This window comes from Perna viridis, chromosome 9, assembly GCF_037379345.1.
Source record: "Perna viridis isolate PV_CMFRI_1.1 ecotype Kerala chromosome 9, ASM3737934v1, whole genome shotgun sequence".
Lineage (NCBI taxonomy): Eukaryota > Metazoa > Mollusca > Bivalvia > Mytilida > Mytilidae > Perna > Perna viridis.
This window is the reverse complement of record NC_142453.1, coordinates 15,380,475-15,400,780: the sequence shown is the minus strand read 5'-3', so window position 1 is coordinate 15,400,780 and position 20,306 is coordinate 15,380,475. Positions and strand designations below refer to the sequence as shown.

The 20,306-nt window shown below is 35.2% G+C and overlaps 1 protein-coding gene across 3 annotated transcripts in view; it reads right to left on the bottom strand.

Moving 5' to 3' along the window:
- LOC148606936 (A disintegrin and metalloproteinase with thrombospondin motifs like) overlaps positions 1–20,306 on the bottom strand; it is a 39,388-nt gene that overhangs the window by 6,940 nt on the left and 12,142 nt on the right. For 2 of the 3 annotated variants that reach the window (XM_088546811.1, XM_088546813.1), the window contains exons 8-16: positions 20,132–20,289; positions 15,713–15,750; positions 15,186–15,294; positions 13,990–14,136; positions 4,216–4,360; positions 3,830–3,946; positions 2,923–2,974; positions 1,389–1,538; positions 615–761 (exon numbers count right to left, since the gene is read on the bottom strand). In XM_088546811.1, coding sequence (XP_088402937.1) covers positions 615–761; positions 1,389–1,538; positions 2,923–2,974; positions 3,830–3,946; positions 4,216–4,360; positions 13,990–14,136; positions 15,186–15,294; positions 15,713–15,750; positions 20,132–20,289 — 1,063 coding nt within the window. Of the gene's footprint in view, positions 1–614; positions 762–1,388; positions 1,539–2,922; positions 2,975–2,999; positions 3,147–3,829; positions 3,947–4,215; positions 4,361–13,989; positions 14,137–15,185; positions 15,295–15,712; positions 15,751–20,131; positions 20,290–20,306 lie in introns of those variants that run through there. The other variant, XM_088546814.1, reaches the window with a different exon arrangement.

Sequence of the window (20,306 nt, the reverse complement as noted above, 5' to 3'; positions counted from 1 at the left end):
AATTTGTATAAAGAGAATATCTGCTCTCAATTTCTTATTCTTGCAATGGCAAACAAAGCCAAACCAAGTCAAAGAGTCTTTACACTATTTAGCTGAGAACGAACAATGACAAAGAACTTTATACTAGTATTGTAACTTCAGTGCATATGACTTGCATAAATAGTAAATGAATTCGCTGTATTAAAACACAGATAAATATCGACTTGCTTGATCAAAATAAATGCACAATGGAAATATGTTATAAAGAATCAGTAACAATTTCATTCAATTCAATTTAATTTAGAGATGTAGGCGGAGTTATGGATAAGAAATATGTCCCCGATGTCTCCGCATCCATGTGAAACCACCAAATTAATTCGGAAAAAAATGAAATAGAAGGTGCACTATGGGAATATGTTAAGCCGATTATGTGAACGTTTCATTACATTCCATCCTGCGGTGTAGAGGAGGAATGAAGTTTGGACGGATGGACCAACACACCTTAACCGTCCAAAACGAAATAAAATTAAATAAAGAAGCAACCCCAAAATCCAAAATTAAGATAAGAGCATAAACTATAAACATCGGTTCAAAATAAACACGGAATTCACAAATCAATTCGGTCTAGTCCTGACCTGATTCTGTGGGCATTGTTGGTGTGGTTGGAACGATGAAGTAAGAAGAACAGGTATGGCAGCATTTACGGAGTTCTTCTTTAGAGTAATATGGACAAGCTGAACTGTTGCATGACGAAGACGGAATCCTATCTCCATACAAACAACCTGAAATCATTAATGACAGATAATGTTGTTCATTTTAGCGTTTGTAGCACACAAAAACGTCTTTCTTGTTAGTTACTTTTAAACAAAATCAAGTAAATTAATGTCTCCAGTTTAAAAAGCATTTATTTTAATTTTGTATATCGGCCTTTACCCTTAGTGTTCACAACTCGAGATGCGCAAAGCTGTGTCACGAGCGGGGAGCTTTACCCGATCTAAGTTAGCGGTGAGCATAATGATGGAAACAGTTATTGCGGGGACACACAAAATAAAAGAAAGTCTCCAGCATTTTTTTTTATTAAACGACGTCATGAACTTTCTTAAACCTAAATATCGTAAGCAGATTGAAGTACCTACAATACTGTCATATCGCAATCAATGTAGTCCCTTTTACTTTCGTTCAAATTTCAGTTTGTAAGTCAAACAGTAAAATATATGAATTCCTTTAGCTGTTCAAAACATGTAGATGCAAATGAATTGGTTAATTATCTTTAGGGTTTTGTAAATTTCCGTCGCAAAAATATAAGCAACCGTTTTCATATCTTAACTGAATAAACTACACGTATGATCCAATCTTTGTAACAAAGAAATATCAATAAATGTGGTTCTTGTAGGGTTTTTGTAATATACCTGTAACCCCTGACGAAACTTTAGCACATGATTCACAACACCGATTGGCAATTCTATCAATGTAACATTTAGTTTTATCATCAGATCCTATTTGAGCACATGTTTTTCCATGATACGCGTCTCCAACAAATTCCCCATGGACACAGTTGTCTGAATTCAAAATAAAGCTTTTATTAGTATTGCAAATTTCTGTATGCTGAATAAAGCACTTATATTATAATTGCAAATTTCGGTATGTTGTAAAATACTACCCGTATTAGTTTTCCAAATTTTGGTATGCTGTAAGAATAACAATTGTTTTATTGTTAAAACTTTCAGTATAAAATAAGGTTTGTCAAGGAGGCACCTCCAATAAGCAGTATTAGAACCAAAATATAATGGAATATCTAAATTAAAAAAAATAAATTGTATACACGAATAATCCTTAAGCTGGGAAGGTCAATCGTGCACTCACAGCCAAATCATCAACCTAATGATGATTATAAGGTACCTTTATACTTCCCATTTACGAATCAGTTCGTCGCCAAAGGATAATTTTCTATTCTTTCCAGTATAAGCCTAAATTTGTATCACGCTTGGTCAAAAGCTTAGAATTTTGTGACGCAATATCTTGAAAGTCTAAGTCATCCTGGGATACCACAAATGAAAACAAACTAAACATGATAAAGGTTTAATCATGTAGCATAACGTCTCAGGTTTCTAATAGCATCAAGAGATAGTTACCGCCATTCTTATCGTTAATTAAGTATAATACTGAATAACCAATATGTTTTGCTTAAAATAGAGTTTAATATTTTGCATTTGACGTCGTAGAAAATAAGTTATTACTACTACTGTCCTATTTGAGCAGTCAAAATGCATTGACCATACATTTACAAGTTATATACAGTCACTGTCAGTTGTGACGACACAAACGTTACATTGTTTTGAAGTTGCCAGGATGTCGTCCACTTCAAATAAGAGACGTTGTTTTTCATGATTAAAACTTCATTTCCTGTTTAAACATTGTTGCAATGTAAAGACAGTAACAGTGTACTGATTTGACAAAAGCTTTGATATACAAATTCTGACCAATGAAAATGCTCAGCACAATATCGCATTTTCCTGCGGTTCTAAGCCTCATCTGTATATCAGTTTTATGTCGAATCAATTAATTGTTATTGCCAATATAAAAAGTCATCATACACGGTGTATCCACTTGCACAATGATAACCGATTTGTTCAACGTGTCTTAGTTTTCCTTTCCTCTTTCGACTACCCTGGACGTGACTTTTTATGAGGAATTCGGTTTCTAGAAAAGCAGAGGGCGCTTACCCTACCGGTGCACCTGGTTCAAGCTCCCAGTTTTCAGTAGCTCATTTGCTTTTGTCGCTGTGTACGTATTATTTTATGTTCTTTGTTATGTGTGTCTGTTTTCCGTGTCTGGTTTTTGTTCCTGGATTACATTCTTTTGATTTCCACTAGAATCTTGATTCACTTGAATATTTTTTTCCAGTAATACTCCGTCACTTAATGTCTGTATTTCAAAACCTACCAGGTAAAGCTGGTGCTTGACTTGAATATGAACACACACCATATCTGCACCACTGCAATAGACGTCTTAGACTACTAATGGATGGTCAACATATATGTAGTAATACTGTGAGCAAGCTCACAAAGAGATTACCTTCGCTTTAATACCCTTTTATTCTATTACATTCCTTTGTAGGTATTGAACAATAGTTATATACCTTCTATCTACGTATGATGCACAACACTCTATAAAATATAATCAACACGCATTCAGTGGTTTGGTATTTGTGCGTATGTTCAATTAGCATATCTCCTTTTTGAATATTATGTTAAAATAAAAATATTTTTTCCTGCACATCTACTTATGATGTCCATCCTTTCCTTTGAAAAATTCTAAGAAAAATCATGAACGGTTTAGAATGAATTTAACTTACAAGAAATGTGGACAGCACAACGGACAGACAGACTTACAAACAGACCTGGTGAATCCAATTTACCAACATATTGTTTTGCAGGTGTTATGATGACAAAGCATATATTCTGAACAAACCTAGAACAAGCATACCACAAACACTACTCCACTCTTAAAATCGTAAACGAGGAAACATAATTCACGAATTCTGGAAATAAACTCTTGTGTTTTGGTTCGCAGTTGTTCAACTAATCGCGTACCGAGATTCCTTGTGTGACGAAATTTCCATAACGACTTCCAAATTAAAGTTAAATACAAAGCACGGGTTTCTATTTGTTTTATAAACAGCCCACATTTACAGTGAAATCTGATTTAAACCCATTATGGTACGTAAAATATGGTCCGTTTAGGCAAGCATTTCGTTAATTCAGGCTGAAAATACAATTTAAACTTTAAAAAAGATTTTAAAAGGGATTGGTTTTGTCAGGTTTTTAGAAAAGGCATCATGAATACTTACATGTTTATTTGCACACAAAGTGCCATCAGCAGGAATCATAGCTGCACATGCCCTTTTATCTGGAAATGCACAATACATCCCTTCACATATTCGTCTATAGTCACCTTTATAAAAGACCTAAGGAGACATAATCATGCATCATCAATGATTTAATAACATTAAAATGAGTTAATTCCATAGTATATAATGTGTCAAAAACATAATACATGTATCATTGTTGCTTATAAGAGAGAGAGCATATTGAATCGTAAATGGCAACTCTAAAAGGAAAATTACCCTTCAACCAAACGTATTGTCTAGATTTAGCGTTAAATAAGACTTAATACCGATTGTTGTCATACTTTCTCTTTGTACTTGTTTGGAAACTTTTTATAGCAGTACCATACCCTGCACATTGACGATCCTGTCCCCATCCGCCTAACACATTGCTCATCTGCACTGTAAAGTTGACCAGGTAGTTTGGTCAAGTAGCTGTCTATTGCATTGGGATTATAACTGGAACCAAAGGACTTTAAACAGTTCTTTCCCTTCCTGTCAAAAACAATGAAACCTTGATAATTTTAGAGTTTATCAGAGCGTAGCATGATACAGCCACAGCATGTTGAACAAAGCTGTTCACTTGAGGCTTTTGAGGACACATTACTAGTTTTTGACAGTATATAATTGTTATAATGACTGATTTGGACACAACAGAGCAAAAAAGTTGAAATTCAATTAAAGGTGAAAACAAATTCTGATTCAAGGGTGCTACATAGGCAATTTGTTCATGTGAAATTCATGGTAATCTAGCTTTACATTAAATTATTGTGAACTTCACATGATTGTCAAGTAAAATTCACTTAACACAAATTTCATGTGAACAATTCACTTGAATTTCAAGTGAACGATCGATTCAACCGAAGTGAACGCTCGATTCACCAGAAGTGAACTATTTAAATCTTGTGAAATTCGTGTGAAAAATATGTAATATATTGCCAATGCCTATGTAATAGTCAAGATTGTAGCGGGAAAGTAACGTCCGCATATTTGTATACTTTCCAGTGCGACATCGTGGGCGGAATTGAGATAAACGATAAACCTACATGATTGTATTCTTTTCAGCCTAAAACGCCCCAATTACGATATTTATGGTGCCAAGACCACAGAAAAATTGAAGTCCATACGAGCAGGAAACAAGAGTGTTATAACATATTTTACACAAAGATCGAGTAAGCCAGAAATTCAGAGGACTTTGACAAGGCGCTTTCAGAAGATTCTTAAGAAACAGACATTTTTAGAAGAGTTGTATGAGCAAATACTTAATGAAACAAATTCGGAAGATGTTGCTGACAAGGTAATGGAGTCAGAAGAATATTCCGCAACGCTAGAAACCAAATTAAAGCATGCACGCAAGTTAATTGAAAACCTACTCCTACACCACTCCCTCATGAGCCCTCGCATTCACACACACCCACAGCGGAGACGCTCCGTTTGTCCCCTCTTCCTACGCAGATCAGTATGAGAATCAGCACATACAATTCAATGTTCAGCATCAAAATACACACCCGAGTATATCGTCAAACTTTAGTCGTAGTAGTAACGATAGTCATCGCCTTTCAAAGTTCACACTTCCTAAATTCTCTGGACATATTCTCAAGTGGCAAGCTTTCTGGGATTCGTTCAAATCAGCTGTCCAAATCACTCAGAAATGTAAAAAAAGTTCAACTACCTCAAAGCACAATTCGAAAATGAAGCCCTTAAGTCAATCTCAGGTTTTGCGCTCACGAACGTTAATTACGACGAGGCTATAGACGTATTGAAAGACATATTCGGAATCAATGAAAAAGTTGTCTAGAAATTGTGATTGAAATACCACAACCAAGAGATGAAATCCGAAGTCTAAAATCATTCTACGATCAAATTGAGTCATACATTCTCAACAAACCTACGGTAAGCTGCTTGTGCCAAAAATCTTGAAGAAACTGCCAGAAGAAATACGTAAAAACTTACGCATAGTATGCGGAACTAGTACATGGGTTCTCAGCGAACTTAAAAGTAGTTTACTGGAAGAGATTAAAGTTTTGGACGAGGGACAAGACACCGATGAAATACAAATGACCCACAGAGATCAAGGACCACAACACAAGAACGCGTCCGTAAATCTGATTAGTGAATTTGAGAGTTGCGAGACAGTATACTTCTGAAGACAGCTGTAGCACCAGAAGGATACTACCAGACTTTCATAGATACTAACATTTTATTCGACGAGGAGCACAGTGATCATTCTTAACAAAGGACCCTGCAAAGAAGATTAACCTGAAAACAACAGGAATTGAAATCTTGAATTTGTCAGCTTTCGGCGGGGGAGACATAAATATTAGGAATTTAGATACCGCAACAGTGTACTTGAAAACGTAACATGTACAAAACTACCGATCAAAAAGTATTGAAAGTACAAAATATAGCTATAGCTATGCCATTACAGAACTGCATACGCAAAATTGAAAATAACCATGTATACTTGCGTGATTGAAGCTAGCACATCCCATTACCCAACAAGAATCATTTGAAATCGAGCTATTAATAGTTGTCGACTATTATTGGGACACCGTGGAAGATTGAACATTGTCAGAGGAAATGGCCCAACAGCCGTGAAATCAAGGCTTGGTTATTTGTTATCGGGACCGGTGAAAGTAAACCGTGAGCAAAACTGTAGATCAGCGACAGCTAGCATGCTCAACGTAATAATATCGCACAAGAACGATGAGCAAAACATTGAAAAAATCTGGAATCTTGAGTCGATTGGCATAAACAACAAGGAAGCCGATGAGACCGAAAGTAAAGCATACTTGAAATCGTATCAAGAAAACTACACAGAATTCAAAGACAACAAATACATCACCAAGGAAAACTATTGACCAAACTTTACGACAAACGTGATGACTTTTCATTCAGAATTGTCAACTTTTCTTTCATCTGTGGCAACATCCCTTCGGCTCCTGCGTATGGAGTGTTCATATCACAACTCAAACGTTATGCCAGAGCTTGCCGTTACTTTTTGTATCGTGCTAGAACTCTAACAAATAGGCTTCTGGCACAGGGTTATGTTGCTACAAGATTGAAGTCATCACTACAGAAGTTTTATGGTCGTCATCATGAACTCGTGGATCGTTATGGTGTATCCATCAGCACCATGAAAACTGATTTATTCAACGGATCATAGTTTTCCTTTCCTCGTTTGTCTACCCCGGACTTGACTTTTTATGAGCAACTCGGTGAGTGTTTCTAGAAAAGCGGAGGACGCTTACCCTACCGGTGCACCTGGTCCATGCTCCCAGTTTTTAGTCCGAGTTGCTCATTTACTTTTGTTCTTTTGTATGTATGATTTTAGTTACTTTATGTTCTTTGTTGTGTATGTCTATTTTCCATGTCTGGTCTTTGTCCCTGGATTACGTTCTTTTGATTACCGCTATAGCCTTAGTTCCCTTGATTACTCTTTCACATGATTGTTGTGGAAACAAGACCACGATGAATTATCATCAAACTTTATCGTTGCAAAGAAGCGAACTGAGTGCGTTATTCGTAAATCGGGTCAAAAACCGAACATGCTAGAGAAATACTGCGAGATAGTAGTAGAACATGAACGCAGAGATTTCATTGAGAAAGTGAGTGACACAAAATCGAACGCACCCAAAGTTCATTATATACCCCACCATCCAGTATACAAAGAGTCAGCTACTACGCCGATCAGAATAGTATACGATTGTAGTTATTATCAGTCACAAACTCGGCGGGTGTTTCTAGAAAAGCAGAGGACGATTACCCTACCGGTGCACCTGGTCCATGCTCCCAGTTTTTGGTGGAGTCCGAGTTGCTCATTTACTTTTGTTACTTTGTATGTATGATTTTATTTACTTTATGTTCTTTGTTGTGTATATCTCTTTTCCATGTCTCGTCTTTGTCCCTGGATTACATTATTTTGATTACCGCTATAACCTTGGTTCCCTTGATTACTCTTTCACCAAACCACCCGATTCTAAATGATTGTTTGATGGACACCCTACCCGAGTTGATCAGTTTGACCAAAATATTGCTGCGATTTCGAGCTAACTCAGTTGCTATCACAAACGAATTCAAGAAAGTTTTCCTACATTGGATTGAACGATGCAGACAGTGACGTCTCACGATTCCTGTGGTTCAGTAATCCGTCCAATCCGAACAGACCACTCCAGACGTACAGGTTCAAATCCGTATTATTCGGAGCAACGTAGTCCCCCCTTTATTCAGAGTGCCACCGTACTTAAACATTTACAGCTGAACAAGAGCGAAACAGCAGAAATCATGGAGAGGGATTACATTATTTCAAGCGTACGAGACGAAACCGAGGCTACAAAGTATTTCATCGGAGCGAGAAAAAAAGATGACAATAGCTGGAATCTAAGATCATGGGCATCCAATTGCGAGAAAATACGAGAATTAGCAAAAAGTCAGGATGTATTGGACAAAGTTCAAAACTCAAAAATGCTTTGGAACAGTACGACCGACAACATCATGTATTTACCACGGATATTCAAATTAGAAAGTGACGACAAAGATACGAAACGAGAAATCTTGATACACAGCTCGCAGATATATGATTTTCTAGGACTAATTACAATCAGAGCTAAAACATTTATCCATAAATTATGCAAAAGTGGACTTGATTGGAATGAACCGATATCTGACAGCTTGAGAAATACATGGATCCTCATAGCTAGCGATATTCAGAAAGCTACCACAATTGAAATTCCAAGATCTTATTTTCAACAAAGGAGTTTGGACAACTGTACACTGCATGTCTTCGTAGATGCAAGTCCGTTAGCTTATGGAGCAGCTGCATATATATGTAATGGATCAGATTCAACACTGATGATGGCAAAATCGAGGGTTGCACCCGTTAAAATACTAACACTTCCACAATTGGACCTAATAGCGACCGTGATAGGATCCAGAATTGCGACACATATAACATCAGCGATGGACTTGACGAAGATGACATTTTGGTCCGGCAGTTGTATAGTTTTACATTGGTTGAAAAAGGAGATAACAATTAAAGAGATTCGTAGCAAACAGAGAATACCAAATTAGGAAATCGACTAGTGACTCCGAGTGGAAATATTGTCCTACAGAACATAATCCCGCAGATTTAGTTACAAGAGGAATTACAGCATTTTTTGGAGAAAAGGACTGAAATGGATCACAGACAAAACTCAATGGCCAAATCAACGATTAATAACGAGAGAAACCGTGATGTCGACAGTCGCAGAGGAGTCTGAAATCAAGATCACTGATGAGAACGAACATAACAATTTATGCATTGATATTACAAGATTTAGCACTCATAGAAAACTAATCCGTGTGACCACATACATTATGAGATTTATATCGAATTGTCAAAAGTGTAAGAACAATAAACAAATTGGAACATTGCAACCTACAGAACTTGACTTCGCCATCCGTACTTGGATAAATCATTGCCAAAAGTAATCGTATGCAACCGAATTATCGATATTGAAAAACCCTGGAAGAAAATCACTAAACAAGGCCTTGAGAATTCGACAACTTGGATTATTCATGTACAAACAAGGATTAATCAGATGCAATGGAAGAATCAACGACGCACCCATTCCAGAACAAACGAAATTTCCGTATCTCTTACCCTCAGATCTTGCTTTCACCAAACTAGTCATAGCCGACGCATATGAACAATTGCTACATTCAGGACTCCATGCCACCGTTTCGTACCTACGTCAGAACTATTGGATACCTACGATTAGACAGTATGTCAAAAAGATAATCCATAAATGTGTCACATGCAAACATGTAATCCGAAAACCTTACAGAGCACCGACCATGCCTCCTTTACCGAAAATCAGAGTGCAAGATGCACCCCCTTTACCTACACTGGAGTAGACTACACTGTGGCGTGGATCACCAGAAAAGCAGACTCTACCTACAAGAAAGCATATGTATGTATTTTCACGTGTGCCTCGACTCGCGCAGTACATCTTGAGGTTTTTCTCAATATCTTAGCGAGCATTCGTTTATTCAAGTGTTCAGACGTTTTATCAGCCGTAAATCACTGCCAAGAACACTAATTTCGGACAATTCTACAACATTTAATGCTAGCTCAGAGGAAATAAAGAGAATGTGCAAATCGGAAGTAATACAAGACTACTTAGGATCACATGGATTAAATTGGCAGTTCATACCAAAACGTGCGCCTTGGTATGGCGGATTCTGGGAAGACTTATTGGACTTACTAGAACTAGTTTAAAGAAAGTTCTTGGTCATTTGCAGGTGAATATGAAAACTTTAGTGAGAGTAATATCCGAAATTGAGTCCATTCTAAATGATAGGCGGCTAACCTATCTTTCGTCCGATATTACATACGGTGATGTACTGACTACAGCTCATTTATTGTACAGCAGACGCATAACAACATTACTGTATCCGCAAATTAACATTGATGAAACCAGTTATCCGACAGCCGTTAATAATTCCGATCTCAACAAGCGTGCTAGAAACCAGATCATTATGTCGTTACGCGAGTTTCATCGAACTACTGGAAATAATGATGAGACAATTCAAGTCGGTGATATCGTTCAAATTCACCAAGAATCACCCATAGTCAACTGTAAAATCGGAATTGTTACGTATGCAGTACGAGGCAAAGATGGACTTATTTGATCCGCCATGTTCGAACGAATAACGGAGAAACAACCAGACCGATAGTCAAATTATACCCTCTAGAGATGACGAAATCCGAATTGTACACTTACATTCCGCATGTAAAGGATGATAGTACAAATTACAATTCAACGTGCAGAGATATTCGGCCAAATTAAAGGCTCTTGACAAGATCCGACAGTGGACTGGAAGATGCTGACTAGTGCAGGTTGTGTGTAAAAGTGAAATGGACATCCCATATATGAAAGTGATCATGGGCTTTAGAAATATCCCCGTTCATATTTTATGGACTTTAATTGTACTAATTGTGCTCAGAGAACGTTCCATTTGAATAAAGACTTTAATTATTTCAATCTGTAGACTTTAAGTTTAACGATTTTATTCATTTGTATTTCCGTTGATTTTAATGGTATATTTCTTTTCGCCGCCCCCAAAATGTCGAGATTGTCGCGAGAAAGTAACGTCCACATATTTGTATACTTTCCACTGCGACGTCGTACTGTCCGTGACGTCGTCGTGGGCGGAAGTGAAGAATTTAGATAAACGATAAACCTACCTGAGCGTATTCTATTCAGTCTAAAAGGCCAAACTACGATAGTAAACTGAGATCTTTCCATTCGATACCTATTGTATTTACTAAAAACGGAAAGAGATGAAAATCTGATAGAAATAAACCATACGATGATTGAATTCTTTTTCCGCTATATAGTTTCTATGGTTTTGTACATCGCATCTACTCAAAAGAATTTGACATTAAGGATACTACATACATTGTTAAGTCAGCCTCATATTTCGACCTTCACACAGAGATCGATAGTAAAGGAAAACTATTGACCAAACCATACGACAAACGCGATGACCTTCATTCCATATTGTGAATTTTCCTTTCATCTATGGCAACATCCCTTCAGACCTGCATATGGATTTTCATATCAAAACTAGTGATTTATGTTCTTTGTTGTGTGTGTCTGTTTTCCATGCTTGGTCCTTGTCACTGGATTACATTCTTTTGATTTCCGGTAGAATCTTGATTCCTTAGATTACTCTCAATCGAAGAATCTTCATAAGGAGTCTTAAAAAAAAACAAATTCAGGCATAAAAATTAAAGTTTGATTTCTTTTTCACGATGTCCTATTTCGTAACACTTTAGCTGTAACTCAATAACGGTTATGAATAATTCTACCTAGTAAAAACCGGATTAACAATGAACTTTTTATATCAATTCTAACGATAACTCGAAATAACCTCCAAAATTATAGGGCCCTCTGCCATGCCCCTAAATGTAGGAATGATATGTTTTAATATTTAAATAAGATTCGATGTTTTTCTCATATCGTAAACAAGCGAGATAACAACGACGACGTCGTCATGTTGGTATCATTATACCACCAGTGAAAAAACCATTTGCGGTCATAAAAAGATCAGACAAGAAGCCATTCGTGCATATGTCTTAAACTCATCAAAGTCACTTTGAAATAGTTACAGACCACATAACTTGCAGTCTTAGTTTGAACAATTTAGATAAAAATTGGACTGATGGCACGAGACCACAATTAATTTTCAAGTGCATTTCAATATATACATTTGAGCAGATTAAAAAAATTCCACTGGCGCAAACTGAATAAAACTTCTCTGGCCTAAAGATACAAACAGGATTTTATATATAAATTGTAGAAAATTTTACCACCATTTTCTGAAATTAATACATATAACCCGGAGATTGAGTAAACATTACAAATGAACTGAGTTAAAAGTTCTAAATTTTAACCTTCTTCCATTGAATCATATTGAAAAAAAAATCCAATTTAATTTTAACCCTTTTTCTGCCAATTAGAGGCGAAACTTCAGCAAATAAGTTTCCAGTAAAAATATGAAAAAATGTGGAAGGTAACTACTACCAACTATATTCGTTGGTATTAATTAATTGTGTTCTCGTACCTGATTGTGTATAAAATTGACTGTTTGCAAGAGTTATCGTTCTTCATTAATTCTTTGATGAAGGAGACGAATGTATTTAGATCTGATTGCATAAATGAGTATAGTTCCAAAAAATATGGCTTTTGAAATCCAAAAAAGTATCATTATTTCGTTATTTTTTTTCTGCACGATGATATATTCCTACCATCATAAGGCAAATCGGTTTTCATTCAGCAAATTATTGATTAAGACATTTTTGTAACCCTGTCGATATAGTAACTATCAAAGTAAATTCATTCTACCGTTAGACTGGTCATTCTTTGCTATTTCACTCGTTTTGTTTCCATAGAAACCATGAATTAATTTATTCAATACCTTTGCTCTGTAATATCAAATACAGTTATTTGCCATAGTTGTAATACTTGTTCGAAAATAGACTAAAAGTACGTCTTAGAAATGGCCATTTTTGCATTATCAAATAGCTTTTTTCTAGTGAATATCAATTTACAATTACAAAAAGCACCCATAAATAAGATATGTTGAAATGTTACAAATTATTAACTTTACTCTATAATTTAAGAGAAAGGAAACAAGTTTTATTTTTCTATTTTAAGAAAATAATTTGATTATGGCAAAAATAGATACTTTCTTTAGGCCAAACCTTTGATTTTTAAATGAAATTTCATTTCCATCAAAAGTTAAAAATGTTTACATAAATAAACAAGATTTGCTTATAAAGACAAAACAAATATATTTCGTGGTAAAAATAAAGGTCAAGGTTATGAGAAACGTGCATGATTAAGAAAACAGAAATTTTGATGTCGACCTTTTAAATAGCCTTGAAATGAGAAAATGTGACCCAGAAGTTTAAACTACAAGTCTTCCATAAAAATCCCTGGTTCTTTTGAATACACTTTGAGTAATTGTTTTAATCTCCTTACTAAACGATTAATTAAGATTATTAATGAAATGCCCTGTTGAAAACTCACTAAAATTGCCATTTTGTAGAAAATATTTCCTAAAATAAAATTATCAAAATAATAAAAACAAACCACATCCCTAGTTTTCTTTATTTTTGTGCCGGTGCAGTTATATCTACTTTTGAAATATCCATGTTTGGTATTAAAAATTGCCTAAAATAGAACCTTGAAAAGTGACTTTGACTGTGACTTGAAAACCATTGTAGTCATATATAATACCTTAGTATGTACAATGATATGACAACATATAAAAACTGACTGCGTTTTTATCACGGAGTAGTCAAACAATCTAAAGCATAAATTCGTAATGTATGTGTTCATGGTTCCTATGGTAACAAGTCCAATGAAACGGCAACCTTTTGGTAGTTAAAGTGAATACTAAATGCTGATTTCCATGGTAGCGGATTTTTTTTTTAAATGATGTTTTCCATGATGATATTCCATTTGGATTTTTTGCAGTAATTATACAGAAATTCGAATGTTTGAGGTTTCTACATGATTTTGATTTATACAGCGAATGATTCTAAAATTGGTAATCATAAAGAACATACGTACGCATCAAGTTTCTGTATCAGTCTTTTGAACGACTTAACTGAACAAGAAGAAAACCTCCATGGACCTGGATTTTTTAACCTTTTGCCTCCCATAATGTAATCACCTTCAGTACATTCACTTTTATTTACATTATGGCCCGCACCCAGACTGGAAACATATAACAAATTCATTATGATTCTACAAAATTAAATTTTATTAGTTTTTATTTAAAAGATTCATGAAGGACAAAATGCATTTTTTTCATGTGAATTTTTAAAAACTTCTTAACAGCTGCAGCTGTTACTTATCTTTCAGTCAAAACCATAATCTTTGCTGTTTTTATTCGTGTACCTAGTACCGTAAAATGATTTAAATGGAAAATAAGAACGGATTTATGGGAACGCAACATAACCTAAATCGTCACTACAGAAGTTCTATTGTCGTCATCATGAACTCGTGTATCGTTACGGTGTATCCATATACACCATGAAATCTGATTTGCTGAACGTGTCAGTTTTTCTTTCCTCCTCAACCCCGTTCTTCACTCTTTATGAGCAACTCGGCCGGTGTTTCAAGAAAAAACAGAGGATGTTTACCCTACTGATGCACCTGGTCTATGTTCCAAGTTCTTAGTGGAGTCCGAATTGCTCATTTGCTTTTGTTACTTTGTATATATCATTTGTGTGTTTTCCTTGTCCCTTGATTTCATTCTTTTGATTTCTTAAAATCTTGGTTCCCTTGATTGCTCTACTATAATAATAAAATCTTTCAGAGATCATCAAATCAAAAAGTAACGACACTTTTAAGTACGCTGTGAATGGCCCTGACAACAAAAGTAATAAAATGCACGGTTACGTTATTACATTGTTAAAATGTGCTCCCGAGCAGTTTTATATATTATTTTCAATAAAAGTCTTAAATTTCTAAAACAAATGAAAAATTAAATTTCACATTGTGATTATCTGAGGATCAACAATACCGTAGGAAAAGTCGTACAAGTATTTAGTGCACGCACGGTAATCTGGCGTGCTCGAAGGCGCGGGCAAACAAGATCACATTGTTCACTTTTCTGAGACTAAACTTTTTAAATCTTGAGATATGTATTTACTCTAGGTCGGAACTACTCAACAATTTCCGCTACACTGAAAACTGTGTATGTAAACGAAAAATGTCGAGGATTTTCGATTGCATGTTACAAAGCAAATGCTTTACTTTACCTGTGTCCCAGCTCATGAGCAGCATTTTTCATAATTCCATAGTCATCATCCATTTCCGTAATTATTGACTGACTCAAAAATGAACACATACCTCCAACTATCGCTGAACCTACGTACAGGTGATCAAGCCATCAGGTTTCAAATTAGAGGGGCAATTATTTGAAATTTATTATTGGATTTAAACTGGGCTTTAGAGAAAATTGGTATACATTGAAACTTGTATTTTGGACTGTCGACTGTGTATGGTTTAGACAGTGTCTGTTTTACATGGATTAAAACACATTAAAACTAGGAAGGACTTTAGAAAGTGTCTGGTTTATAGGTTTTCGGTTTTCAGGGTTCAGTTAAGACAGGTTTTCCTTTCAACGTTACTGGTGAAGTTGAGTTGAATTGGAAATTTTAAAAATAAAAAAGATTTTATCACTGACTGATATATATGAAAACTTTCATTTTAATAAAAAGTCCTTCCAAAATCAAGGGAAACATACAGCAAAAACAAAAAAATATAACGTTTAAATTGTACCTACCAAGTGTGAAAGCTCTAGTTGCATTATTAAGACCGTATCTAAAATGAAACATTAGGTAGTATACATGTACCTGTAAAAACGCTGTCAAGTTAGATACAAAAAGCTATATATAACAATAATGGACATGGTGAATATGTCAGACACAACCCCACCGTGATGAAAAATGTCAGCTCAAGGCCACATATGGATTTTTAATGTACGACGAGAAAACCTTTGGCCCACAGGGAAGACTGTAGCTGCCCACAAAACAACATTATACATAGGTACATCAACATGAAAGAAAACTGAAAGCTAAAACAAAACAAGACATGCAGAGGCCAGAAATTCTTGAATATGGACAGGCGCACAAAACGTGGTGGGCTTTAAAAACTTTCGTGTAATCACTAACTTCACCTTCTTTAAATCTCGCCATCTGAAAAAATACTACACAATTAAATACACCTACAAAGCGGTTCAAAAATCTTCCTCGAAAAAACAGGGGTAAAGAAACTGATTGTAAGAGTAATCAAGGGAACCAAGGTTATAGACATGGAAAACAGACATATACAACAAAGAACATAAAGTAAATACAATCATACATACAAAGTAACAAAAGCAAATGAGCAACTCGGACTCCGCTGAAAACTGGGAGCATGGGCCAGGTGTATCAGTAGGGTAAGCGTCCTCTGCTTTTCTAGAAACACCCGTCGGGTTGCTCATAAAAGGTCAAGTCCGTGGTAGACAAACAAGGAAAGGAAGAGTATTATCCGTTGAATAAATCAGTTTTCATGGTGCAGATGGATACACCATAACGATCCACGAGTTCATGATGACGACCATGAAACTTCTGTAGTGATGACTTTAATCATGTAGCGACATAATCCTGTTCCAGAAGCCTATTTGTTAGAGTTCTATCGCGATACAAAAAGTCTGCGTAGTTTCGGTAAACTCTGACATAACGTATGAGTTGTGATATGAATATACGCAGGTGCTGAAGGGATGTTGCCACAGATGAAAGGAAATTTGACAATTTTGAATGAAAAGTCATCACGTTTGTCGTAAAGTTTGGTCAATAGTTTTCCTTTACCATCGATGTCTAAGTGTAGGCCAAGATATGAGGCTGACTTCACAGAGTCTGTAATATTCTTTATCTCAAGTTCTTTGGGGTAGATGCGATGTATCAAATCCCCGAAATTAGGATTGTTTAAAGATAATACGTCATCTATATAGCGAAAACTGAGATTAAAGGATCTAGCCAAACGATATTCTTTCTTTCGCGTCAGATCAGCTATAAAGTCTGCCTCATAGGAGTACAGGAATAGGTCAGCAAGTAAAGGAGCACAATTTGTTCCCATTGGAATGCCGACGATTTGTTGAAAAACACGTCCACCACACTGGACAAATATCTTGTCGATTAAAAATTCCAGCATTTTGTGACCATCTTCCTCTGTATATTTGGAAGATGATTTGGAATTATTACTTACAAAGTACGAGGAATCTCTACCAAGAACTATATATTTGTATCTCGGTGTACCATCTTTTTTGTTGGAAAAACAATGATGTATAATGATTTTAAGTCGAGATTTAACTGAGTATGGGGAATAGAAGTATACAGTGTTGAAAAATCATAGATTTTAATGCTATTATATTCAGATAATAGTCTTGAACTGATTGTCTCCAAAATATCTTTCGAATTTTTCAGGATCTACATTGAATTAATACCAATACGGGAGTAACAAGTGTTGTGGTAGGACTGCAGACCCTCTTTGACAGTTGTGAGTATAGAAATTTTGAAAGAGGTTTGGTGGTACATTTTACAGATCCAGCTATGAAACGTTGTTTGTATGGATTCTTGTAGAGTTTAGGAATCCAGTACATAGACGGTAAATCACAATTATCGTCCCTGGTAGAGAGACCAAAAGAGGATAGCACAGATTTATGGTTTTCCACAATCTCTTCTTTGGAGAGTATGGTAGCAGTATAGGTCTTATCACTTCTATTATTTTCTACGTCTACCTCTGATAATAAACATTGGATGTAAAACGTTTTGCAGACAAAAACAATGTTGTTTTGGGCTTTGTCTGCTGGTACGACAACATATTTATCATGTATAGTAGACAATGTTCTTGCTACATTGGGGTCTTTGAAAACCGATGTAGCCTTGGCACTCATTAACCTACTTAAAACTTTCATTCTTTTCAAAATTAAAGTCCTCACGGCCTTTAACCACTCTGACAAAAAATCAATGACTTCTTGTTCTCGTTTTATCCATTATCCATTTCCATTTATAAATCTCGACGGCATCCACAAGAACTTTAAAGTTATAATTCCAAATTATGGAGCGTGATTCACGGTACTTGGGACCTTTCGAAAGGATATTACGCAGAGATTCGTTTTCGATTATGGTTAAATCTCCCGTAACGACGTGACCAGAAGGACCATATTTGAATGGAGAGTTTTTGCAAGAACAGTCAGGTGGTTTAACCTTGAAGTCCTGAATCACGAGGTTCTGCAATAGCCTTTTATAATCGAAAATTTTGGATGCAATGGGTGAAGTATAGGAATATGAAATAATTGGTATGGATTTGTCTTTGAAATATGGAGGAATTATGTTGTAAGTTACACAAATGCCCTAACAAAGGACAACTAGCAGCTAAATGACTTGCCAGTTCAAGTTCAAGCCAGTTTAAACCTACAAGAAGTTATGCCCTTCAATGCATGTAATATCAGTTCCAATTCTCTTATTCGGGGTTGAAACAGATATGGAAATTTTTTTAACTTAATCAACCTTAGTCCAGGTCATTGCAAAATGCACGTATATAAGTAATGAATGGTAAAATATAGAATGTAAATCGGTAGCCAGTTGATTATAGAAGTTTCTCGCATCGAGATTAATTTCATAACTTTGTTTCTTTGAATTTTTCAAGACGAAAGTATCATTCAGCACCTACATTTCTTCAGTTTTTACAGGTGAACAACGTAAGGAACTTCCCAACATTGCTTTCTGCCAACGAGATCTTAAAGAAAATGCGATACAATCACACAACAAGCAATGGCATCTTTCTATTTCGGCCTTTCAGCGCTTGAGAATTCGAATATCTTTAGAGACGAGAATTATTCTCTCACACCGGTCAGGGGTGACAAAAACAATTAAATATTAGAGAAACTACTTATCATCATATACTATGCCCTTCCACATGTTCCATCATTTTTATTTAATGTTACGCAAAGCAATTTCAAAAAGTGTGTTCATGTTTAAAACATTAGCGTGAGAAACGTTCCTTATGGTTAAATTCTAATTAATTAAAATCCAAATATTAAGAATGCAATCAAAATGTTCTTTTGTTTAAGAGTCATTCTATGTAAGGAACAAGGAATCAACAGGGGACCTGGTCATAATTTTTATTTGCTCATTTTTTGTACATAATACTTGTTTCAATTACTTACAAACTGTAACTGTGTAAAATTTGATTTTTTTTCGCTGTGGTTGCTATGGTAAACTTTGTGTCTATTTCATTGCGGTACCAGCTGCTCCGGTGGTGTAAAATATATTTTGTCAGATTTATTTTAGACTTGACTTGTTCATGAACTGGGTTAGGGTTCGATAATTTTGTTGCTATCCTTAGCCAACCTCAGTCACTTTTTAATTTGACAATACAATTAGATATGTTTAGATACATATAAGTCGTAGATTTGGCATCATAAGTAAAAGAAATTAGTACGTCTATTAGTCGATGTTATACCAAATTGTCTGTTTGTTTAGGTTATTTCTGCCTCGTAAAAACGTATGGTAACAGTTGGATTAAATAATCATATACAAGAAAACTTGAAACAGAAAAACAAAAACATCTAATTGAAATATATGTTCGTGAGAAAGGGAAAGGTTCACAAAAAGGGTTTTGATCCACAGTTAACATTTACAGTTAAGAAAATAAAGACAAAAGACAAATATACATGTACAAAATTGCTTGTTATGGCTCAGTTTGAAAAAGAATGAAGATGGAACATAAATCTAATAAAAAGAATAATATATAGCTTAGAGGGTGATACAGAGTTTTGTTACTACTTGAAAATACATTTTCACCCTCGGCTACACGTCGGGGTGACAACGATTTTCTCGGGTGACAATTTGCTCCCACATTTTTAACTATATGTTATTTATATATCAAATTAATATTTTTTTATAACTAATAATTTTAAATATCAAATTAATAATTTTAAATATCAAATTAATAATTGTAATATCAAATTAATAAATTGTAATATCAAACTTGTTATATCAAACAATGATGACTTGTTACATCGAAATACTCATCTGATTATTAATTTGTTATAAGTTACAAAAAGAAAGCCATCATAGTCTTAAAATGTTTCCATAAAATATTGATATATATTATTTTGTTAGTAAAACCAATTATTACTTTGATGATATATATTTACCTTGTTGTAAGCATAGCATGATCGTATTCGGGAAAGTTTTTCTGTTTCTTCACCCATTTTCTGAATTCTGCCATACATTTCTTAGGATTAACGAAATATCGTGACATAGCAGCACTAAATATCTTATAATTCTCACTCCATGGTGAATCACTAGGGGTCTGGGAAAAAATGTAGA